We start from the raw sequence: 23,310 nt of genomic DNA on the forward strand, positions 1-23,310 counted from the left end.
CCGTCCGTCTGTCTGTCTGTCCGTCTCTGTGAGCGCCTAGTGCTTAGAGACTATAAGAGCTAAAGCAACGACATTTTGTATCCAGACTTCTTTAATATGCCACTGTTACAAGTGTATTTCAAAATTTTGCCTCCTTGCACCCCCACAAAGGACGAAAATCTGTTGCATCCACAATTTCAAAGATACAAGAAAACCAAAAACGCAGAATCGTAAAAATGATTATATCTTCTAAACGGCAGAATCTGAACCAGATTCAGATCGTATCATTATAGCCAGAATGAAGAAAACAATTTTATTCGTTCTCGCTCTGTCTCTTTCTAACACACACGTTTCATGGTCGGCTTCACTTATCGATAAAAGTGAGCGCCTAGATTTCAGAGACTCTAAAAGCTAGAGCAACCAAAATTTGGTATCCACACTCCTATGATATCGAATCTACACAAGTGTATTTCAAAATTTTGCCCCACCCCCTTCCGCCACCGCAAAAGACGAAAATCTGTGGCATCAACAATTGGGAAGATACGAGAAAATTAAAGTCGCACAATCATAAAGCGCTTGATAGCCATACCTACCAGATTGCCGAACCTGGATCAGATCGGATTTGTATTATAGCCAAAAGTAACAAATTAATTTACGGTCGCTACGCAGTGCCCGACAAAACGTTCTGACTGATTTTCTTTCTCTCTCGCACGTACTTTTTGTAGTGTCGTTCAATGTTAGTGCCGTTCGGCGGAAGAGAGCCATACCGACTATGTATCGGGTATAAATGTAGAGTTGCGGTCGCAGCAGCAAATCACAACGTTCCCCCTAGTTAGTTTCTTGATATGTTTTCTTTCGTTTCTGCAACTGGAATATTAATGTATGTAGTTTAGCCTTACATCAAAGAAAAATTGTTCAAACGAACGTATAAATTGGGTCTTACAATCTATCGATTTTTTTCAGGCGGATTTTCAATTTCAGATCTTAACGAAAAGTACACAGTAACTCAGTGTCTGAACGCCAGAAAGCTCAAACGTGATTTAAGCACACAGCTTTCTGCGGCGAAACTTTAACGGTCGGTCAAGGGTGAAGTTCATGATCCACACAGAGAGAACGGAGAAAGCTCTAGCGTCTCTGTCGAGACGTAGCAGACGACAGAGGGCGGCTCAAGGTGGAGTGAGTGGCGCTGCTGCCAAAGCTCTGTTAACACACACACACGGTTCGGCTGGGGCAAAAGCACGCGCTCGTGGCACAGTGGGGCCTTCGGCCCTTTCAGCTTGCCAAGTGATAAATTACTGAACGAATAAAGATATTTTCTTCCAAATTTTTTTTGCATGAATAAAAATTGACAAAACATTATCAAAGTTGCACCGAAATGCGCATATTTTCCTTATAAAATGCAACATCATTTATTTTATTGATAAACAATTTTATTGGTCAATTTCTATATACATAATAATTTTATGTTTAAAAAAAACTTTTAAAAGCTAGGTCGAATTGTTTATTTTTATATTATTTATATATTTATTTTGTCATAGTTTTGGCTTCAAGGCCGCTCAAAAACTTCTTTGACTTTTGTCGCTTCTTTTCGGCTGAGGCCCCACTGTGCGTCGTTTCGCCGCTTTGGCATTTATCGCTGTGCGCCGTCCAACCGAGCGGCACTTTAAATCGGCAAAAGCTACAGTCCACACGTAGAGTTGGCAACGCTAGTGGCAGATCGCGATAAAAAAACATACTACAAAAGCACCGAAAAAAACATCAGAAACCAATTTGAATTCCCAAATACATATTTATTGTTTTGACAAAAAGGAAGCGACAAGATGAGCGGGTAAGTGGAACTAACGAAACAGAAAAAGTGAAAGAAATTAACACCCGTTGTTGAACCTGTTGCATTTCCCCTGTTTCTGCACAGAAAAGCTGATATTGCACTTATTGGACTGGCCGTGATGGGCCAGAATCTCATATTGAATATGGACGAGAAGGGGTTTGTTGTGTGCGCCTACAACCGCACGGTGGCCAAGGTCAAAGAGTTTCTCGCTAACGAGGCCAAAGGCACAAATGTGATTGGCGCTGAGTCACTGAAGGACATGGTCGAGAAGCTAAAAACGCCGCGAAAAATTATGCTGTTGGTCAAGGGTAAGTTGAAATTAAGTGAAATTTTTGGTTTTAAAACCTGCTGTTTTAAGCGCTTGGCTTGTATTTTTTTTTTTTTTGGAGTGGCGTGAAGCGATCGCTTTTGTACCCTGCTCCTCTACGTGTGTGAGTGTTTTTATGTTTGTGTGGAAGTCAAAGCAATGTCATTATTCGGTTTATATCTGCTGTTTTTTTTGTTTGTTTGCAAGTTGAACGCAATGTGCGGGATAGGGCATGGCATGTAAGAAATGGAGAGAGAGAGAGGGAGAGCGTATTCACTAAGCTTTCGATTAAACGATATCAACGGTTGTTGTTGTAATCTCAGTATTCCTTTTCAGCTGTGATTTGAGTAGTGCGATTTTTGTATGCAATGGAGACGAGGCATGGGTCTAAAAGCACGAATCCACCAAAATACATGCAAAACTAAATATGTAATTTTTTAGAGCTCCACTCTAAAGTAAAGAAGAGCAAGTCTGTACTAAAGAAACAACAACCGTTACAACGCAACCATTAAATATTCATAAGCCGGCTCATAAACTTGCACAACAGATGCAATCACTTTCACAGCTACTCCTCACCCACACATACTACGTTAAATACATGGAGTGACTTTCACTGTTGCTCCACACAAGTGATTCTCATCTCTACTGCAAATTGCACACACATGCACGCACGCGTTGGCAAATATTGATGCTCTCGTATGCTAATCAACGTGCGCGACTTATCTCTGCTATATGGAACGCAAAGACTGCTCGCCTACGAACCGAAATTCTTTGACATTCATTATAGGTCACACCTGAAGAGGCAGGCTATTGCAGAGGGGATTTCCTCGCTCTCAACTCTCTTCAGCCATCCCCTTCGCTCGTTTATCCCGCCAATCTTTCACACACTGCCAGTGATTCATTCTTATTAAATACATACTTATGTACATACTATGTACTTGTGTACATCCCTAAAAACGACCGCTAGATAGATAGATGAAATGCTATCACAAATACTTGTTGGCCTTATCTGGGGTTGGAGAAGTGCTTGGCTCGCATAGTCCGGCAAGGAACGACTTGGAGGTGACCTCAAATCAAGGTTAGCCATGCTTCGGGCTGGCTGCGTGACTTTTTCAATCGGCAGAACAGCCAATTAACCTTGACTAATCGTGCTCTATGCTTTTCCAATCCCGTTCCAGCCGGCAGCGCCGTCGACGACTTCATCGAGCAACTAGTGCCGCTGCTTTCCCGCGGCGATGTGATTATTGATGGCGGCAACTCTGAGTACCAGGACACATCGCGTCGCTGCGCCGAGTTGGAGAAGCTGGGACTGCTTTTTGTGGGCTCAGGCGTCAGCGGAGGCGAGGAGGGTGCCCGTCACGGACCCTCCCTGATGCCCGGCGGACACGAAGCCGCCTGGCCCCTGATTAAGCCTATCTTTCAGGCCATCTGCGCCAAGGCTGATGGCGAGCCCTGTTGTGAGTGGGTCGGCGATGGGGGTGCGGGCCACTTTGTCAAGATGGTGCACAATGGCATCGAGTATGGAGACATGCAGTTAATCTGCGAGGCCTACCACATTATGCAGAGCCTGGGTCTGTCCGCCACCCAGATGGCTGATGAGTTCGGCAAGTGGAACTCGGCCGAGCTAGACTCTTTCCTCATCGAGATCACGCGCGACATTCTGAAGTACAAAGACACCAAGGGACACCTGCTGGAACGGATTCGGGATACGGCCGGCCAGAAGGGTACGGGCAAATGGACTGCCATTGCCGCCCTACAATACGGCGTTCCCGTGACGCTCATTGGCGAGGCTGTCTTCTCCCGCTGCCTATCCGCCCTCAAGCAGGAGCGCGTCCATGCTAGCGGTGTGCTCAAGGGTTCCTCAGTGAAGCCGAGCGTTGCAAATGTGACAAAGTTCCTCGACGACATCAAGCACGCTCTGTACTGCTCCAAAATTGTTAGTTACGCGCAGGGATTTATGCTGATGCGGGAGGCGGCCAAGGAAAACAACTGGAGGCTGAACTACGGTGGTATTGCGCTGATGTGGCGCGGCGGCTGCATCATACGCAGCGTCTTTCTGGGAAACATCAAGGACGCGTACACATCGCAGCCGCAGCTGTCCAACCTCCTGCTGGACGACTTCTTCAAGAAGGCCATTGAGCGAGGCCAGGACTCGTGGCGCGAGGTGGTGGCCAATTCCTTCCGCTGGGGCATTCCAGTGCCAGCGCTCTCCACCGCCCTAAGCTTCTACGACGGCTATCGCACCGCCAAGCTTCCCGCAAATCTTCTCCAGGCCCAGCGAGACTACTTTGGGGCCCACACCTACGAGCTGCTTGGCGACGAGGGCAAGTTCCATCACACCAACTGGACGGGCACCGGCGGCAATGTATCGGCCAGTACCTATCAGGCATAGGCGTTGATACCGTCCCCCCGCACACACCAAACCCACATTCCATGTCATAAGCTGGTGTTCGGGCTGCTCCCTGATACTAGTTGGAAGTTAAAATTGTTTTTTTTTAGGGTAGCAGTACCTATTTATAACGTTAATATATATGTATGTATATATAATTTCATATTGTTTTGAAACATAATATTAAATTGGTGTTTTTTTGCTAGCAAACTATAGCGATTCCTTCACTGGTGGTTCAAAAATAAGGCCTACATATATAACTTGGCTTCCATAAAATCATCAACAATGAGCAAAAAGCTTTATCCAGTTAGAATTGTGTAGTAACGAGTCTTTCGAGTTGTAAATATATATATTATTAATCTGAGAACAGGCTTTTGTACACCAGGGGCAAGCCCTCCTTGGCGGCATCCTCTCAGTCATCCAAGGGGCCTAGTGTTTTCTTGTTCTCGATCACCAGCTTGTCCGCCGTGTAGAGGTGGCCGATGATGACCTACAAGCGTCATGGAATAGGTTAACAAACCGAAATACTTATCACACTGCCGTATGTAGAACCCGATCCGATAAGGCAGCAGTCAGTGACAACGCGCGCACGCGGTCAGACGCGCTGATGCACCCACTCACCTGCCGCCGTATCAGCTCCAGATTCTGTTTGCCGGCCTCCATTTTTCGATCGATTTCAGCAAAGTCTCGGATGGCCTTGTTGGCGCGGAATGTGTCGCGTATCTTGCGAACAGCGTACATTCTATGGATGGGAGTGAGATAGGGTGTAATTATCACAATTATCGTGAGTCTATTTCATCACACACGAACCTAAAGTTGTAAGCAGGCAGCTTTTCAGATTCCCGCATTAAATTCCGGTACAGCGTGATGGCCTGGCGACGTGTTGACATCTTGGTATGCTGAGCAGGTGAAGCAGGGGGAAAGCGAATGGGCAAGTGGCGCGTGCTGCGTGTAATTCTATGCGCGCTTTAATTAATAATATCGTGTTATTGTCGATTTTTACTGTGAATGGGGGAGTTTCTGTTTTCTCTATTTTGTGCCGCTTGATGACATAAAAATTTACATGATAGCAGAAGGTGGGGAACGGGAAAATACCAAAATACCACCATAAAATACAAAAATTCTATCTGCACAAACAGCTGCTGCAAAATGTGTGGTATTTTTGGGGCTATGGTCACACTGACAATTGTCCATGCATTACTAATTGAGAATAACGTCGCTGCACTATACTATGTTCCAAGTTTAACGAATAGCATGATAGTAAATATACATCATTTAAGACCAATGATTATCAAGAAATGGTATCGGAGAATATTTGTATATGTCTGAAGATGTGTCTAGCATATACCAGCATATATACCTACCACAAATGCACTTTGATTAGGTATTAAGCGAGTAGGTATTTAGAAAAAAGACTGTTTAATGATCTATTATATAATCTACTACACATATTTTTGTACATGCATTCATTAACCTATTAATTTGGTTAATTCATAAATGGTTTGGTAATTGTGAGACTCGTTATAAATCAGCATTTTTCTGGTCCTGCGCTCATGGTCACACCGTCAGTGGCGACGATAGTTTTCCCAAATAACTATAATTTTCGTGTTGTTTGTTGTTCTTTTTTTGTTCGTTACATAGCACGCTGAAAACAAATACCTTAAGGTAAATAAAAAAAACAGCTGAATAAAAATGTAATAATGATAAGTTCTCGGCGAGAAAGAATAAATCACTGTAATGCGGGCCCTCACGTCCAGAAAAGACTAAATACCTATGTCTCTCATTCAAAACTATTCCCCATGCATTGCTTATTGTGTATGCCCAACTAGAGGAAGATTGAGAGAGAGAAAATTGAAAATCGGCGCTAAAAAAATAGAAAAATACTAGTTACTAGTGAGAAAACATGACGCATTGTTTGCATTTGTGTGCGCGCGTGTGAACCCCGTCTATGTGTGTGTGAGAAAGTGGAAAGAACACTGGACTGATAATGCGTCGGTTGCCCGCAATTCAGCAGTAAACCAAATAAGGTTTTCACTGCTAAAAAACTGCGTGTGTTCTGTGCGTAATGTACTCGAATAAGCAAGAACAAAAATAGGGCCATCAATTTCGTCAGATCCAAACAACCACTCACACAGCTAAACGAATACGCCAACATACATACACATACGCATTGTATCGATAGCGATACTCCCCGGCCCAATAGTGTGGAGCATATGCAGTTACGGTAAAGGCATTGTAATAAGGCCATAAGACACACCGGCCTCCCCTGGTAGCATAATAACTGGCTCGTCTGCAGCTACCTCTCTTTCCAGCTGGAACCGTTAATGCTACAATAAAGAGACAGTTCTCTCGCTCTGCCCCACGATTTTCTCTCCCGCTCCACCAAGGCACACACACCTATCGATAGTACCAATTCGATACTCTCCTGTTTCGATAGTGTGGAACATATGCAGTTACGGTTTTCTTGCTTGCCCGCTCCATTATCCGCTGACAGCCTGTTAGATGTAAATTGTGTAATATTTTTCAAATCTTAAAGTATTCACCGAGTGCGCTTAATTGGGCCCGAGGCCTGCCAACGCTAGCTCTCATACACTGGTTGTGAAAACCGAATGGCGGGGAACGCTGTGTAAGCTGATTGCATGCAATTTGATTAAAACCGAGATCGAGTATTCGGCGGCTCTCATCTAATCTGCATATTGGCAAATCGCCATAAAAATGCAACTTTTTGTTCTCGGTTTGCGTGGTTTTTTAACCAGCCATTATTTTTTGATTGTTTTATCGCTACCTACGTTGGGTCGCTTTCGCTGTGACGTTATCTTATGGCGGGCGGAGCACCTATCTGACCGTGGGGGGCTGTGTCAAAACCGTTTGCGGGCTGAAGCGATGAAACACACATATTATTAATAATTTGTATCTTTGTGTCAAACTCCAGTCAGAGATCAGCCCAATCAGAATGCTTTCGCTGCAGAATCAACGGCAACCGAAAACAAGCGCCCTGGTGGACGACTATGAGATCTCGGACACGGTGCTTGGCCTGGGCATCAACGGCAAGGTAGTACAGTGCACCAATCGACGCACCAAACAGAACTATGCACTCAAGGTGTTGCTGGACAATGAGAAAGCCCGGCGTGAGGTCGATCTCCATTGGCGTGTGAGTGGCTGCAAGCACATCGTCAACATCATTGATGTCTATGAAAACACGTACAGCGGTCGAAAGTGTCTGTTGGTTGTGATGGAATGCATGGAGGGCGGTGAGCTCTTCCAGCGCATTCAGGACAAGGCCGATGGGGCCTTTACGGAACGCGAGGCGGCACAGATAATGCACGAGATATGTGCGGCAATAGACTATCTGCACAGTCGCGATATCGCGCATCGCGATCTTAAGCCCGAGAACTTGCTCTACACCACATCCCAGCCAAATGCGATCCTGAAGCTGACAGACTTCGGTTTTGCAAAAGAGACCTTCACCAATGACACCCTCCAAACGCCCTGCTATACACCGTACTATGTTGGTGAGTGAGAATAAAGGAATCGATCGATTGGATCCTGTTCTGGCTGCTTATTCAAATTCTATTTTATGCAGCGCCCGAAGTACTGGGCCCTGAGAAATACGACAAAAGCTGCGACATCTGGTCGCTGGGAGTGGTCATGTACATTATAATGTGCGGCTTTCCGCCGTTCTACAGCAACAATGGTTTAGCCATTTCGCCGGGTATGAAGAAGCGCATCCGCACAGGGCAGTACGATTTTCCCGATCCGGAATGGACGAACGTTAGCCAGTCGGCTAAGGATTTGATCAAGGGCATGCTGAACGTGGACCCCAGCAAGCGTTTGCGCATCCAAGACGTAATACGCAACAAGTGGATTGCCCAGTACAATGCCGTGCCACAAACACCTCTGTGCACTGGCCGCATGCTCAAGGAGGGTGAGGAGACCTGGCCGGAGGTACAAGAGGAAATGACCCGCTCCCTGGCCACCATGCGAGTGGACTACGATCAGGTAAGTCGATTACGCTTGGCTTAGAGTAACAAACTAATTCTCCTCTCTTTGGCAGATGCAAATTAAGGCGCTGGACAAGTCGAACAATCCACTCCTGACAAAGCGGAGGAAAAAGATTGAGGAGATCTATGGAACAAATGCTACGGCACGGAACTAGACAAAGCAAACAGAGCAACACATACTGCTACGGCCAATCTCCGAGTGAGAGTGAGGTATAGGTAGAAATAGAAGGAGGAGTAGGGCACGACAGAGGCCATCAAATCAGACGATGGTTGTTTTTACCACTTAAGAGGACAACGTTGCAGTACGCTATAATTACTGCTATAACTATCGACAGCAACAGCAACTACTACTATAACTAAAACTACTCCATCATGCTATGTTACGTTACGTTTTCTTTCTTTGTCCATTATCTAATGTATGTATAATCCATTTCCAAAAAAAAAAGGTTCTTAGGGTATATTTTTAGTCTGGAAAGTGCTCTTTTTTGAGAAGAAAAACATACTTAAAAAAACTCTTTACTAAGCAAAAAAAAAAAGAAACGTGTAGAAAGCCTAGAGCAAGCCTAGCCCAGCTAGCCCTGCAGTGAGAACATGTTTCCAGTTTTAGCTGGAGAAATGCAGAAATTTCGTATTCTTCAGTCGCGTGAAATGTTCTCGTTTCCGTTTGTAAACGTGCAATTTGTAATGTACTTTTTTTTATTAGTGTGTACTTTTCACTTTTGATTGTATACATATATAAATATGTATATATATATAAATTTATATATATGTGTGTATGTATGTACAAAGATCAATATACATACATATGTATTATCTATCTGTGTGCGTATGGTATACAGAATTCAATTGCAAAAACGATCATAAAGCCAGTTGACGTTAACGTTAACCCATGCTGCTGCTGCAAATTTCAGTGTTGGTTGGTTGTCATTTCATTTGCTGACTCTGCAAGCGATATACCATTTTACCGTATAGCGTATTTGTAGTTTATAAACAAAACAAAAACGAAAAAACCAAGCTTATTTTACTATGATTAAATTCAAAAAGTATATACACGAAAATGATTTAATTATTTGTAAACGAAGAAGGGGTCGCTGATTGGTTGCATTTCCAAAAATTAGTCAGTGCTATAACAAGAAAGAAGCCAGTTCTAGCTTCAGAGGACGTACACATACATATGAGCAGTTTATTCAAAGAACATTAATTCACGTTTAAATGCCAAGTATTAAGTTTACTAGTGTCTTTTACGTGTACAAATCGAAGGTACATATTTCAGTTTAATTCTTCTGCTTTCGACATCTTGTAGGTCTGTATTTCGGTGGCCTCTGCTGAGAAGGCTGGAAATAATTGATCAACGCATGAGGTAGGTGGCACCAATTTTTGGTCCTTTGGGTATATCCTTCCATAAGCTTGACGGACTGATGACATATTAACGATGTGGATTAATTGAAGTCGATTATTTATAAAGCAGCAGGAATTATGGCTATATCGATTCGGCATTTGTGATAAACAAGAATAAATGGACAAGGAAAATAATGAAATCCTTCAGTTTACTTCCTGGAGAGCTTTTGGCCCAGGGCAACCTGGGGACAGTTGAAGAATAGTTTCCATGCTAAGAATTTGTGGATTTTTCTTTATTGATGGTTTAACAGTGCAACCTAGATAATACATACATTTTTATATTGTACGTGCAGACATATTCGTACATGTCTTTAACTTTGCGCGGGTGTATGGGGAGTGAGTAAAGTAACCCATGGTTTATAAATATTAATAAGATGGGGTATTTTCGCTCCTCGAGTCGCATATTGCTTTTGCCACTACCTAACCTTGATGTAACCTTTAGTTTTATAAAACGACAAAAAAGTGGTGGTGGAGTAACTGAGTTTGGGGTGAGGGACAGGCGACTGAGAGGAATACGGAAATAACTATGGATGGTATTCCTGAAAAGATTTCGTGGATTAATAAGCTTTTCGCAGCTGTTTCATGCAAATGGCACAGTGCGTACAGCCGGCAATTCGGACTCGATTCTACTTCGAAGCAGGTTTCGCCTAGATTATTTGGAAGATTTGGAACACATTTGCTGGTTTTTGTGTCATATATTTTTTTGTGATTTCAATAGGAAGAAAATGGTATTTTGTGTTCGTGTAATGCTTATTTATATATAATCTACCACATTTAAAAAATATTCTGGGTTTCAAGCGATAGTTTTTTTCGATGGCTTTGTTATTATATTCTCTTTAATAAGATCTCATTAATAAACCTGTTGGGTGCTGCTCTCTTTCAGGAATACCCTTATTAATGTCCCAGCAGTTTTTCAGGTGTTGTGTCTCGTGTGTGTCGTGTGTGGTGAGTGCTGCATTAATTTCTAGTTCGAATTTCGAACCAACGGCTACATGGCTACGACTACTACAATAGTTAACAATCGACATGGATACACATGTAGTAAGATAGCTATTCTAACGGTTTCTCTTCGAATTGAGCCAACATCCGACACTTTTTCCTTATTCGCTTTTGTTTGGATGGCACTTATCAATTTACAAAAAATTTCTGGAAGAACAACATCCGCTTAGAAAAATACATTTGGTTATACCCCTTTCTGGTTCCTCTCTTGTATTGCGATTCCTATAGCCATTTCTTGTTTATTTTTTGGTTTTTTTTAGTATGTGTGCATTTCTGATTCTGTTCTAGCCTTAATTTTAGTTTTAATGGCAGATAAACGAGATTCGCCGTAGTTCACGGGTCCTCCCACCTAATAGTTGAACTTTAAATTCCTGCATTCGGTTCCCGTGTGCCTGGTTGTCCTTATAAACATCATTTCATTAATTATCCTCCTCCTCCTCCTATTGGTTTCCGTCTCTATTTCCTATTTCCTTTTAGCTATAGTTTTGTAAACTGAAGGTACATTTTCCACCAATGGCGAAGCGCGGCGCACCGTTTTCGCCCTCCGTCGAGACTTAATCTCCGGATCTCCCTTATAGGAAGCTGTCACAACTATTCTCCGCCTCACTATTCGAGCAGTCCATGGCCGGCAAGGATCCGCCACGGCGATAGGCCAACTGCCGCTTCTCCGGTTCGCTTCTCTGGCTACTGGAGCTGGACGTACACCCGCTCATACTCCCGCTGGCACTAGCCAGACTTCCGCTCAGGTAACTCCCGCGGCGGCTGGATGTGGATGGAGTGTCGGGCTGCGCAACGGCGTTGAGACGGGGAAAGTATTTGTATAGCTCCAGCAGTTGGTTGAGCTTGTGGTGGGGCTTGTACTCTACATCGTCCAGGGACTGGGCTGCCGAGCTGCTGCTGCTCAGCGGTGTCCAGAAGGTGAGGCCGAGCTGGGCCAAATGACCTCCCTTGATCGGGAAATGGAGCGCTCGTTAACATTTAGTGTCAATGGCAAGATGGAAATAACAGAAACACCCACCTTGATGTCCGTCTCCAGCTTGTCGCCGATCATGGCGCACTCTTGCGGCTTGACGCTGAGGAAATTGCAGGCCGCATAGAAGATCTCCGGATGGGGCTTCTCCCAGGGCAGGTCCGAGGAGACCAGCACGCAATCAAAGTACCCGCGCACATTCAGTCGGGCCACCTTCTCCCACTGGGCATTCGAAGGCCCGTTCGTGATGAGGGCCAGGGCATAGCCGGCCCGACGCATTCGCGTCAGCAGCTGCACATAGTCCGCCGGCACGGCCAGATAGCGGTATCGCAACCGTAGCCACTGTGGATAGATCTCATCCGCGAGGTGCTTGTACTTGGGCAGCAGCGACTCCCGCCACAGGTGGGTGCGCCACGAGTCCAGTGAGGTCTGCGTGTTGTCCGGACAGCGGCGGAAGGATTTCAAAAAAGTCTGCGTGGCCAGAGAGGCATCATCTTTGGTGAAATGGTACTGCGACTCAAGTAGATCTGAGAGCTGTTAATAAAAGAAACACAAACACACAAACAAATGGCTTGTTAATTACCAGAAACGAGTCATTGTCGTAATCGTATTCCGCCGTATCAGTGCATTGATCTAACTGCACATACACTCATGCACATGCACTCGTACACAAACACACACAGTTGCACACTTGACAAACGAATATTTTTGGGTGCGCGCGTGCGACGTGCTTGGCCGCATCCGTCCGGGTCGGGTGGGGTGCTTCGACGACGTAACAGCCAGCGCCACTCAGCAGTGGAAAATTTTCTTGACGCTGCCTCACAGCGCGCGCACCAAATTCGGCGGGCGGCCGCCCTTTCCCAAGTCGGATCCTAAAAATATTCACCTTGCGTATGGCTTTAGAGTCGCCGGCTCTGGTCGGGATCAGAGTGTTGTCCAGGTCAAAATAGAAGGCAGAGATCTTCGCACATTTTGACTCAAAAAGTGTGGTCTGCTTGGAGGAGAGTTTACTAGCTGCCATGGGGGCCTCACACAAACTCGGAAGTTATTTGGACGGGGTCAATGGGGAAAAAATCAAGACGAGTCAAATGGGAATTGGGGAATTATTCGAAATGTTCGAAAATCGCGCGCAAAACAGGCCCTGGTTATTGTTGATGCAATTCGGTTTGCTCAAAGTTGGACGCGGCAACTAAATTTAACAAAAACGTTGGACTAAAGTTAAAAAGGGGGAACAGGTGAGTGTAGCGAGAGCGAAGCTATGACTGAAAGAAAGTGCTCTCGGGCCATGGGTCTCGCGACGCACGGCCGGACAGTTGACGGTGAAAGTCTGTGCACAGTGAGCGCATATCAATCAATTTATTGACTCAAATTGAGAAACTTCAATGAGCAAATACTTGGGGAGACTGAGGCGTGTCGCCTATGCACAAACTTTTTTTTACCTAGTATTGCATACTTCAGTTGATTGAAACTGATATCATCTCGCCTACCATCATAACATTTACACAGTCAACATGTGCTTCCCGCGCCCATTTTGTGCATTGATTTCTGTATGGCACTGTTCGTTCGAGCGACTTGCCTTGCTCTTGGCCAGTGTGCGCGAACGGTGCGACAATATATCAGTGGCAGAGTGCGCGCTGCCGCCAGCCATGAGTCAGAGCGAGCGCACAATACATGAAGAAGGGGTGGGTTTTTCCAGCTGCTCGAAGTAATTTATAATGGTGCGCAGTAATTAACAAACTTGTTTTCGTTTTATTTCAGGAAGAAAAACAAAACTTCTTTGTTGGCTAAAAATACAGTTCTTTTAAAGACTTACAGCACTGTCCAGAGATATTCATATCGATATATCGCTTCCGATAGTTCCACTCGCGTTATTTCGCTAGTTCCCAGTTGATCATCCCTAGGACTCTAGAAAATATTTCTGTGGCGCGACGCAATTTTTGTAGCCGTTCTCAAAGGTAGTGCTGTTCCAAAATGAGCACTAAACCGGACTTAAACCATTCGGATCTGAGCATAGAACTGCTGGCTCCAGGTTGGTAATTTCTGCCTTACCTGCAAATACTTTCTTATCTGATAATCGCCTTTTTGCTCATAGAAACAATACTAAAAACTGACGACGATGTAGCATCGGGGCCCATATTGACACAGCAACAGCAGAAAAAAGTGGCGGAGGATCCAGCCGGCTCCTCTAAGCCGGACGAGCTCATTTCGCTAGAGACGCTCCGCGAATCGCCAGTGCAATGGCCCGAGAGATGTAAGTAGTTACAGTGTATTTCGTTGGCGCCCTTTTCTAACGTGTGTTCGCGCCTTGCCCCTAGTCCCTGGCATGGATGAATTCCTCACAATGTGCGATACACCTATGTACTTACCCAGCGTTGAGCCCATTTCCACCTTAACCGCCGAGGACATGGCAAAAATAAACCGTGAGTATCACACAAAATAATAATAATTCAGAGATTAAATAGAAAGGAAAACCCCATATGTATAGGTCTGTCAAAGATGGCGCCCGATGAATTGATCGCGAAGATCAAGAGCATGCATGATGAAATCTATCAACTGGGCCTTTTAGAGGCCAAGGAGATGTCCCGAGGCAAGCTGTTGGAAATCTTCGATCGCGATCGTAATCCCAAGCGTCACACCTGACCCAAATTACGCCATTTAAGAGGCGTATGGGATGGGACCACCCTCAGACCTTTTTCTGGTGCCCATCCGAAGAATCCTTAGCTCTTAGTATATCTTTTTTTGTTAATACATACCTACCCTATACAACGCGTGTTTGAACCTTTGTAGATTGCACGCCTACCGACCAGCAAAATAATATTATTTCTATTGTTAATTTATGGCGATAATGGTTGCAACATTATACAGTGCCTGCAAAAAATATTACTACATTGCACGCGCCGACCACCGAAAGAAAACTATTTATAAGAAAAATTGATTGCAACCGTAACGTTTATGTTTATTAAAGCATTGATTACATGGACAACTACCAGAGTGTGTGTGTGGGCTTTCCGAAGGAACTTCTAATCCTTCAGAATCGAAAGGAAGTGTGGCTTTGATAGAGTGGGAGAAGGCACAGATCTGATAAATTCCACTATGCATATCCTGCGTATATATAGACTAAATATACATATATTAACGCAACAATCCAACCACTACGTGATGTGTGTGAATAATCCTTTGATCCTTTCTTCTATTGGCTAAAAATACTATATGTGGAAGCCCCTACCCGCTCCCTACTCCTGCCACTGCATCCCAAAACGCTGCTCGAATGTGATTCGATTATAGACTCCGGCATCGGCCAGCTGCATGGGATCCGTGTAGTAGGCAAACCGCCTGATATCCATCATGGCCACATCGAACATCTGCTTCCAGCTGGTCAGATCCGTCACACTCATGTGTATGGGAAGCTGCGGATCGGGTATATCGATGGCTGCCTGCAAACGGTCAAAAGCCTCGGCAATGGGCCCCACCGACAGATTCACCCAGTACTCGCCCGGAAAGCGTTTATTCTCACAGAACGGCGCCCCCTTACGCATGATGAAAACCAGCATTAGTATCTCGTAGCGCTCGGAGTTCTCGTAGAATCGCTTGGTGCGCGTTTTTTCCACAAAGTCGATTAGTAGGATCAGCGGTGTATAGTTCTGTAGATGCATCAACAGCTCCCGGTCCGTCCACAAGTATCGTCCGCCCTTGACACTCAGCAGGCTCATATTTCCGGAAAGTTGATGATGTGGCTGCTGTTGCTGTTGCGGATGATGGTGCTGCTGCTGTTGATGCTGCTGCTGCTGCTGCTGTTGCTGATGATGATGTTGCTGCTGCTGCTGATGCTGATGTTGATGCGGCTGATGATGAATGCCACCAGTGGAGGAGGTGACCACTGTGGTGGGTGCTACTACACCTGCGTTTCCTGTATTCGATGCGCTTGGGCTGGGCATAGCGACGACAATGCCGATGCTGCTGCCAGTCTGTCTCAGGCAGCCGACCTCCTCGACCATGTGCGATGACGACAAATGCAATTAAGCCAAGTACTGCTGCTGTTGCCAATGCTAATGTGGGTCCACTGCTGTTGCTGTGCTCTCTCGTCGCCCCTCTTTCGAACCAGGCCAAGGTCAGAGTGAGTGGGGCAGTGGGGGAGAGAGAGATGGAGTGCCACGTACCACCCGTGCGTCGCGTTAGTTACTTGTTGCAATCAAAACCACCCACTGCTGCCTGCCACTTTCAATTAATGCCGCACACGGAAACTTTCAACCTTGCTTAAAAGCCTGGAGGAGTGCAGGATGGTTGAACGAATAGTCAACGAAGCAGTAAGAGGTCTTCACGTTTCGGCCTCTGTTGCCACCCCAACATCTATTCTATTACACTGACAATTACCACCAGAAATTCTGCACTAGTGCCCCTGTGTGTCCCTGACGATTGTTCCAACGCAAATGCGTCTCTGCTGCACAGCCATGGACTCGTCGTACTCGGAACCGACTCAGATTCGCTCTCTTTCTCGGTCTTCCTTATTCGTTCGCTCGCTCTGCCTTGGTCTGACAGCCCAATTTGCGGCCTCATTCTGTTCGGAGACTGAGACCCGAATGCATTTTACTGGTTTGTTGGTGGGTGGGGGCCTGCCAACTTGTATGAAGACGGTTTTAAATTAAAAAAAAAATACATATGTTAACCTTTTTGTATCTGTTTATTTATAAGCTTACAATGTTTAAGGGCGAAGCCCTTTATTTCTATAGAGATACGATTCTCTATAGAATCACAATCCTGTCTTGCACACTGCAGGGATTTGCATTTTACTGTTAGTTAGGAGGCCTGCCAACTTATCTTTTGTTTAAAAAACTGTTGGCAATGTGAAGGTAATTTTTATTTGACCATGTTTTTATATTTTTGTGATGTTGGGTTCGAAGTTCTCGAAATGAAGATATTTAAGTAGTGAAACTTTGTTTGAGTGTTAAGAATTAAAACTTATGTGTATAAATCGTTCGCAGGCTTTGAAAATGTTATAAAATCTTATTTTCTTTGATCCCTTAAAGTAAAGAAAATAAATAGTATCTAAAATTTGAGTACATGTACTATAAATTTGAAATATAATTGCTTTAATTAATAAATTATGCCAATATATTACCTTATTCAATTAAAATTGAAAAAAGAAAATAGTGAAGAATAACTGGAACCTAAACCTGAGAAACAGCTGGATAAAAAACTTATAAATTCCTATGAGCATGAAATATTTTATATATTTATATATATATATATATATATATTTATATATTTTATACCTTAAAAATTACATGAATCACAAGCAGAACGACACTGGCCGAAAATATATATTATATTATGTGAAAATATATATTAACTTTTCAAACGAAAGAAAAATGTATGAATTACTTTGTCTTTAAAATTTACTCATACTTAAGCATCTTACATTTGTTTCATTTAAAAGTGATTTCTTAAGATCTAAAGTGATTTACATCAGAATGTTAGCTAGCAAAAAAATCAAAGGTTCCCTCAGAGATCCCTTTTAATTGTATATAAATTGTATAAATTGTAGCCTTAACTAGATGCTTTCCAACTTTTTGTGTATTTTGCTGTATTGCTGCACTTCGCTGCCATTGTAAAGATAAGGACCTCTGACCTTTAGGATATTGAGAAGCTTCAAAATAACTAAATGATAGACACCCATAAGCGTCACGTTGTTCTCCTCCGGCTTGACAATTTACTAAATGGGAAGTGAGTCCGAACTTCATAATGGCAGCGCCAGTTTCAAAATGGTTTTCCTTAACGAAATTTCACTTTTAAAGTAAAAAAAAATAATTATAGAAACAACAAATAAATTACAAGATATCAATGGGCGGGGAATTTAAGGGATCCTTTTATTTGGACTTGATTCTTGTGCCAAATTGAGGCTGGCCAGTCTCACATCGAACTCGGCCTTGTGCTCGTTCCTTAGAAAGCGACGCATGCCAATGAAAAGGTAGCGCATTTTGGGTGCAGCCAGAACATCCAGGAGCACAGTCATCAGAGACTCGAAGTTCTCGTCGGTTCCACTCCTGTATTCAATCAGCACTTTCCCGAAATCGCGAAACTGATCCTGACTGATGAGACTCCGCAGCTGGAAGGGGAGGATCAAAGCGAGCGTTAGCTGTAGGCATATTTTTGTGTGCACCTGCAAGATTACCTCGCGCAGAAAGTCTGCCCGCGACTCGGGCGCCACTTTCACCTGCTGACTGCTGTTGCTTTTGGGCTCCGTTTTGATATTCTCCGCCAATTTGTACCGCTTTTTGGTAGTTTGTGTGGCCACCGTATCGGTGACGCCGGGGGAACTGCGCTCCCGTTTATGGATCGTCACCAGACTACTGCTGCCGCAACCGCCGCTTCCACTGTCAGCACTTCCACTGCAGTTGAAGTCTATGCTCTAATAGACATACACAAAACAAAGATTAACCTCTTCCTTATTCCGCATGGAAGGAGCAGGAGTAGGGCTTACCGAGACATTCGAGTCCAGGCGACTCATAAAATCCATGGCATTGGGTGCTGCTTTGCCCAAGGTCCGACCCGCGGCGCTGGCATAGTCTGCAGGAGTCCACGAATTGATGGAGTTGGCCATCTCCACCTTTCTGCAGGGCAAGAAAAACGACCGTTATATGCGGTGGCATGGTGGTTTTTACCAGGGTCTACATCACTTACATGGCCGATTTGTTGGCCTTGCGGAATGTTGCATTGTTTCCTGGCTCTTGTTTGATTGTTGGAATGACAGGCTGGGTCCCAACCTCCTCCACCTTGCAGACGTTCATCAGTGGCTGCTCCTCCTCCCTCACATCTGGCTGCTTCATCTGCAGACGCATAAAGTGGGGTTTAGGCATGGCCAGTGGGAAACCTTAAGACTCACCGTCTCCTCGGCATGCTTGAAGAACTGCCGCAACTCGCGCACAATGGGACCGAATGGAGAGCTCTGCGGCCGCGCACCCAGATGGCCGCGTATCCATTTGGACAGCTGCTGGACCTGGGAGGCGTCCTGAAAGCGCGAGTCGCACAGCAGAATGGCACCGTAGTCGTTACGGTGCCGGATGACGCGACCAATGGCCTGATTGACGGCTCGCGTGGCATCCAAGTTGTACCATTCCTGCCCGCTGAGTAGCTGGTTCTCTTTAGTGCGATTCGTCTCCAGGTAGCGCCGTTTTAGTATCACCTTTGGGTCCTTTAGCGGGGGGAAAGGCAAGCCGGTGATGATGACGGCCCGTCCGTTGCGATCGGCAAAGTCCAGGCCCTCGGACACCTTGCCCCGACACACGGCCATGAAAACAGCACCCTTGGAGTCGCGTATTGCCTGGTAGAACTCCTCCATGGTGCTGGTGAACTGATCCTTGCCGCGCGGCTCTACGAAGATGGGCTTTTTGCATGAGATGTCAGCCCACAAGCCGCTGGCCTGCCATGCGTCCACGCATTTGTTCAGCATCGGGTACGAGGGAAAGAACACTAGGAGTCCGTCCGGCACGATGCGCGCCACATTCAGGATGGTCTGGCCCAGGGAGCTGATATACTTGGGATTGTCCCTGGCAGATCAAAAGGATCAAATTAAGTTCAGGATTCCTTTAATGTACGCTTACCGATTCTTAAAATTGGATATCAACTGCTGTCGGTCCGGGCCTGTGCCGATGATTTTTACATAGACCTGCGACTGGTCGACAATGTGGGGATTCTCCAGGTGCTGGGCCACCGGTATGGCCAGCTCGGCGATCAGTGGCTTTAAGGGTGCCAGCGTGCCGCTGGTGAGGATGACGCTGCGCACCTGGGTGTTCAGCAGCTGCTCCATACCGAAGCCGGGATTGAAGCACCAGAAATTAACGATCTTTGCCGCCTTGCTGCTAGTTCCCGTCGTCGTGATATTACCCTTACCCAGCCAACCCTGCTGTTTGCCCTGAATCGCTCCACTCTTGCCCTGCTGCTTATTGGACTCCTCCACCTGCACGTGCACCTTAAAACTGAGATGCACCTTGCTCATGATGTTCTCCTTGTTGGCAAACACGATGGTCAGCAGATCGCTGAGCATCGTGAAGGTCCCACCCTTGCGGATCGTCATGTGCTGCGAGGCGACCATCAGGTACTGCACCAGCTTGTCCAGCAGGGCCACAATGGTGGCGCAGTTGCCGTACGTAAACTGGAAAGGATAACAAAATTGAATGTAATGGGATATAATCCTGCGTTATGCGATCATGGACTTACGTTCGCTTTGCCGAGCAGCTCGTACATTAGGGAGGCGGGATAGGTGGTGCCATCCGTGGGATTATCGACCACCACAGCATCTATGGCCTTCTCTAGCTCGAGGAGCATTTCCTTGAGCAGCGTGAGATCATCCAGGGTAAAGTCCTTGGGCTCATCGCCGCCAGCCTCCTGCGATTCTCCACTGGTGAAGACTTTCATGATATGTGTGACATCCTCGATGGCCATGGCCACATCGGAGGAGCGTATCTGCACCGAGGCGGACTCCTCGCATATCTTCTCGATGTTGTGTGCCTCGTCCAGGATTATGATTGTGTTGCCAAGCTCGATCTTATTGGCCTTGCGCGCCTTCGGGTCTAGCAGGTAGTTGTACGGCATAAACGTGATGTCCGCCTGGGCAACCAGTTCCTTGGAGGCATAGTAGGGGCACATCTTCAGCTTCTGGCCCACCCTCACTAGGTCCTCGATGTCCATGATGCTGGGCCCGCGAAAGTCCGGGTGGTCCTTCTTTGACTCGACGCGCAGCTGGAAGGTGCACGTCTTGGAGTGGACCCTCAACTTGCAGAGGTTCACCTTGTTGGAGTTGCCCTGCTCCTTCATAACCTCCGGGTGGATGCACAGCTGGTCCCGCGATCCCAGCACCACTGACCGCATGTTCGCGTATGCGGTCCGCTTCAGCTCGCGCATGGCTTGGTTCAACTGGGAGTGAGTGCGCGAGGCGTAGATCACCTTGGGAACGCCCCAGTTGTTCGCTTGGCCCACGGTCATGGCCAGCTCGCTGAGGTCTCCTCCGGGTCCGGATCCGGGTCCACCTTCCTTGCTGGTCGCCTTTAGCTTAATCATCTGCTGCTGGTGCTCCGACTGCCGCGTGCGTATCCAGGCCAGGGAAGCGCAGAGAAGACTCAGTGTCTTGCCGGTGCCCGTGGGCGACTCGAGGACGCCGTTTGTGCCGTCCCGCAAGCAGATGATCACCTTCTCCATATAATCGCGCTGCACATTGTACGGCTCGAAGGGAAAATGAACCGGTATGCCGGCAATCACACTCTCTGGCATTTGGTCTGGGGTCGCGGTCTGTTAGGTGATCCGTTTGATTATATGCCCTGAGGATTTTAGCGCGCCAAAGGCCAAAGCAACGAGAGCATGTATGGGCCTATGCAATTTTCGATAGACCACCAAACAGCTGTTTGCCAGACTCGGAATATGGAAGGTATGAAAGCATGCGGAAACAACAAAGTTGAACGACTGTGATATGAAGGTGATATATACGATCGTTAAATTATTTTTAATGCATATTAATTCGTATTATTTTCATTTAGTTTAAAAATCGTTGAGAGAGGCAGCTCTGATAGATACTGGTGCTCTGGCAGCCCTGACAGCTGTTCGAGAATCGATAAACATAAAAGTCGCCGAGGCTTCTTAATTTTTTCGGTATATTTAAAAAATGAGGCGGTATATTTTGGTATATTTCTCAGGGTCGGACGGTATATTTTATCGGCAATCCACTGCCCATCGCCCCATCGCATTTTGCAGTTTGTTGGTGCTGGAGCAGCAGTGGCACAAGAGGAAGCAGGAAAGAGTGGACGGAAAACGGCAACGGCAACGGCAACGGAGACGACGCAACAACAGTGACGACGGTCGTACTGACGAGGAGCGGAGCTAGTGTATGTGTTCCTGCGCACCCGTGTGTGTGGCGGGTGTGTGCGTGAGCGAGCGAGATACCACAAGTAAACATACATATATACATACATATATGAAAACATATCTACAGCCCATTGTTGTTGTTGGTCGTGAGGCGTCGGGTCGGCCGTCGGTCGGCCGGTTTGTCGGGTCGACGCGACTGTTACCGTCTGTCTGACCGTTTGTCATTCTCGCTATGCACCTTAAACAGAGCCACATATACGTATTTGTACTGTGCTCTCGCCGCTCTAGCTGAGAGTCGTCTTTCTCTTTTACTCTATTTGTGTGTGTGTGTGTGCGTCCCAATGCCTGTGCCTGTGCCTCGGAGTCTCAGTGTGTGTTCGCGGTGGTGATAAATTTTTGTTGGCACAAAGTAAAAATATAACAGAATAAAAAATCGTGGCGCGGGATAGAAGCTAATCGAAATTATTGCAAGTATTGGATGAGCAGCTCTGCATTGTATTCTTAATTTATATATTTTGTTTTTGTTGTATTTTGTTTGTATTTAATACCGTCGTCTGTCTTGGAGCACCGTTTTGTTTGCCTTAATTGCCATTTGCCAACAGCATCGCATCGCAAGGGCAGTGTGCTGCTTAAAACTCTCACTTGAGAAGTACTTGTGCCAGTTGATGCTATACTTGTGTTTGTGTCCGTGTCTGCCCCAACGTAAGCTTGTCCATTCCGCGGTTAGGACTCGCATTGACCACCAGGATAGCTGAGAATCCTGCATGATCCTAAATTCCACAACTGATTATAATTTGCGGTGCGGCCCTGAAGGCCAAAAGTTACCCGTTACCGTACCAATGGGCAGTTTGTGTAGTGACAATTAAAATTCAAAAGCCTTGGCGCTAATGGAATCGAGAATGTGGGAATAGCAACGCTGCGAATTTCCGATGACCGATGACGATATGAGCGCCTGCCTGTGGCTGCACACTAATCAGCATTATCACATGCAAAATGCAAATTAAGGTCATCCAACTGTGTGCGTTTGTCAAACGAAAAGTAACCGACACACAGCCCCCACGCTGGTGGCGGTGCCCACCGGCCAAGTGCTTTCGACCCCAGAGGAATAGCTCGGCGAGGAAAGTGTGTTTATCGCCAGGCCACCTTCTGCTGCTGCACTGGCAACCCTGCTGATAAAGTGAATTCCAACCAAGTGCCGCACATATAACCCCATCTCTGATAAATCCAGTGAGGCTAGAATAATTAACGAAAAATACTCGGGTATTTTAAGTGCTATCTCTTGTGTTGATGTTAGCTGTTTTGTCTCCTGCGACCGCAAAACAATAGCCATATTCCTGAACCACCACCAGTCACCAGTCCCGTCCCTCCCAACCCATCGGAGTGTATGGACGGCAGGCAATGACACTGGCGCCATGTTGCCAGACACGCGCAACCGTTCTAATATTTGACCAAGTGTGATTTAGTGAATTAAAAAATAGTTTTGCATGGCTGATGGCTGGAAATCCTTAAGATATTTGCGTTTTGCATGGTAAAGTCTTTTTGTCTGTACTGTTTCACGGCGGTCACTCCCGGAGGAGTCTGGCAACG

At 45.9% G+C, this 23,310-nt stretch overlaps 7 protein-coding genes across 10 annotated transcripts; 3 read left to right on the forward strand and 4 right to left on the reverse strand.

Annotated features, from left to right (window-relative positions):
• The first annotated feature begins 1,651 nt into the window (after positions 1-1,651).
• Positions 1,652-4,867, forward strand: LOC6596889 (6-phosphogluconate dehydrogenase, decarboxylating). 2 transcript variants are annotated; one of them, XR_003408928.1, is made up of 4 exons: positions 1,652-1,807; positions 1,892-2,115; positions 3,293-4,647; positions 4,710-4,867. XR_003408928.1 is itself a non-coding variant. In XM_002022068.2 (3 exons), the coding sequence occupies exons 1-3, from the start codon at positions 1,800-1,802 to the stop codon at positions 4,504-4,506; spliced, it is 1,446 nt and encodes a 481-aa protein (XP_002022104.1). In that variant the 5' UTR covers positions 1,652-1,799; the 3' UTR covers positions 4,507-4,713. The 2 variants fall into 2 exon arrangements, 1 of the variants encoding a protein (XP_002022104.1); XM_002022068.2 differs by having other exon boundaries at positions 3,293-4,713.
• Positions 4,868-4,897: 30 nt separating this feature from the next.
• LOC6596888 (protein bcn92) lies at positions 4,898-5,513 on the reverse strand. Its single transcript, XM_002022067.2, has 3 exons — positions 5,314-5,513; positions 5,125-5,245; positions 4,898-4,993 (listed from the first exon to the last, which is right to left on the reverse strand). The coding sequence occupies exons 1-3, from the start codon at positions 5,391-5,393 to the stop codon at positions 4,916-4,918; spliced, it is 279 nt and encodes a 92-aa protein (XP_002022103.2). The 5' UTR covers positions 5,394-5,513; the 3' UTR covers positions 4,898-4,915.
• Positions 5,514-6,104: 591 nt separating this feature from the next.
• Positions 6,105-9,226, forward strand: LOC6596887 (MAP kinase-activated protein kinase 2). 2 transcript variants are annotated; one of them, XM_026990134.1, is made up of 4 exons: positions 6,105-6,168; positions 7,436-8,015; positions 8,087-8,502; positions 8,558-9,226. In XM_026990134.1, the coding sequence occupies exons 2-4, from the start codon at positions 7,457-7,459 to the stop codon at positions 8,657-8,659; spliced, it is 1,077 nt and encodes a 358-aa protein (XP_026845935.1). In that variant the 5' UTR covers positions 6,105-6,168; positions 7,436-7,456; the 3' UTR covers positions 8,660-9,226. The 2 variants fall into 2 exon arrangements, with proteins under 2 accessions (XP_026845935.1, XP_002022102.1); XM_002022066.2 differs by lacking the exon at positions 6,105-6,168 and adding an exon at positions 7,050-7,129.
• An 894-nt stretch (positions 9,227-10,120) lies between these two features.
• LOC6596886 (N-acylneuraminate-9-phosphatase) lies at positions 10,121-13,098 on the reverse strand. Its single transcript, XM_026990008.1, has 3 exons — positions 12,758-13,098; positions 11,920-12,405; positions 10,121-11,848 (listed from the first exon to the last, which is right to left on the reverse strand). Exons 1-3 carry the CDS (start codon positions 12,890-12,892, stop codon positions 11,474-11,476), a joined length of 996 nt encoding a protein of 331 aa, XP_026845809.1. The 5' UTR covers positions 12,893-13,098; the 3' UTR covers positions 10,121-11,473.
• Positions 13,099-13,765: 667 nt separating this feature from the next.
• LOC6596885 (protein lin-52 homolog) lies at positions 13,766-14,851 on the forward strand. The gene is made up of 4 exons (XM_002022064.2): positions 13,766-13,900; positions 13,964-14,122; positions 14,187-14,291; positions 14,357-14,851. Exons 1-4 carry the CDS (start codon positions 13,843-13,845, stop codon positions 14,509-14,511), a joined length of 477 nt encoding a protein of 158 aa, XP_002022100.1. The 5' UTR covers positions 13,766-13,842; the 3' UTR covers positions 14,512-14,851.
• On the reverse strand, positions 14,807-15,946 carry LOC6596884 (alpha-protein kinase 1). The gene has a single exon (XM_002022063.2). It carries the CDS (start codon positions 15,864-15,866, stop codon positions 15,105-15,107), a length of 762 nt encoding a protein of 253 aa, XP_002022099.2. The 5' UTR covers positions 15,867-15,946; the 3' UTR covers positions 14,807-15,104.
• Positions 15,947-17,246: 1,300 nt separating this feature from the next.
• On the reverse strand, positions 17,247-21,257 carry LOC6596883 (regulator of telomere elongation helicase 1 homolog). 2 transcript variants are annotated; one of them, XM_026990046.1, is made up of 8 exons: positions 20,086-21,257; positions 19,470-20,020; positions 18,752-19,415; positions 18,550-18,695; positions 18,350-18,479; positions 18,041-18,277; positions 17,701-17,974; positions 17,247-17,639 (listed from the first exon to the last, which is right to left on the reverse strand). In XM_026990046.1, the coding sequence occupies exons 1-7, from the start codon at positions 21,133-21,135 to the stop codon at positions 17,723-17,725; spliced, it is 3,030 nt and encodes a 1,009-aa protein (XP_026845847.1). In that variant the 5' UTR covers positions 21,136-21,257; the 3' UTR covers positions 17,247-17,639; positions 17,701-17,722. The 2 variants fall into 2 exon arrangements, with proteins under 2 accessions (XP_026845847.1, XP_002022098.1); XM_002022062.2 differs by having other exon boundaries at positions 17,247-17,974.
• Positions 21,258-23,310: the final 2,053 nt, after the last annotated feature.

Source organism: Drosophila persimilis, unplaced genomic scaffold, assembly GCF_003286085.1.
Source record: "Drosophila persimilis strain 14011-0111.01,24,50 unplaced genomic scaffold, DperRS2 tig00000520-arrow-pilon, whole genome shotgun sequence".
In the NCBI taxonomy this organism is placed as follows: Eukaryota; Metazoa; Arthropoda; class Insecta; order Diptera; family Drosophilidae; genus Drosophila; species Drosophila persimilis.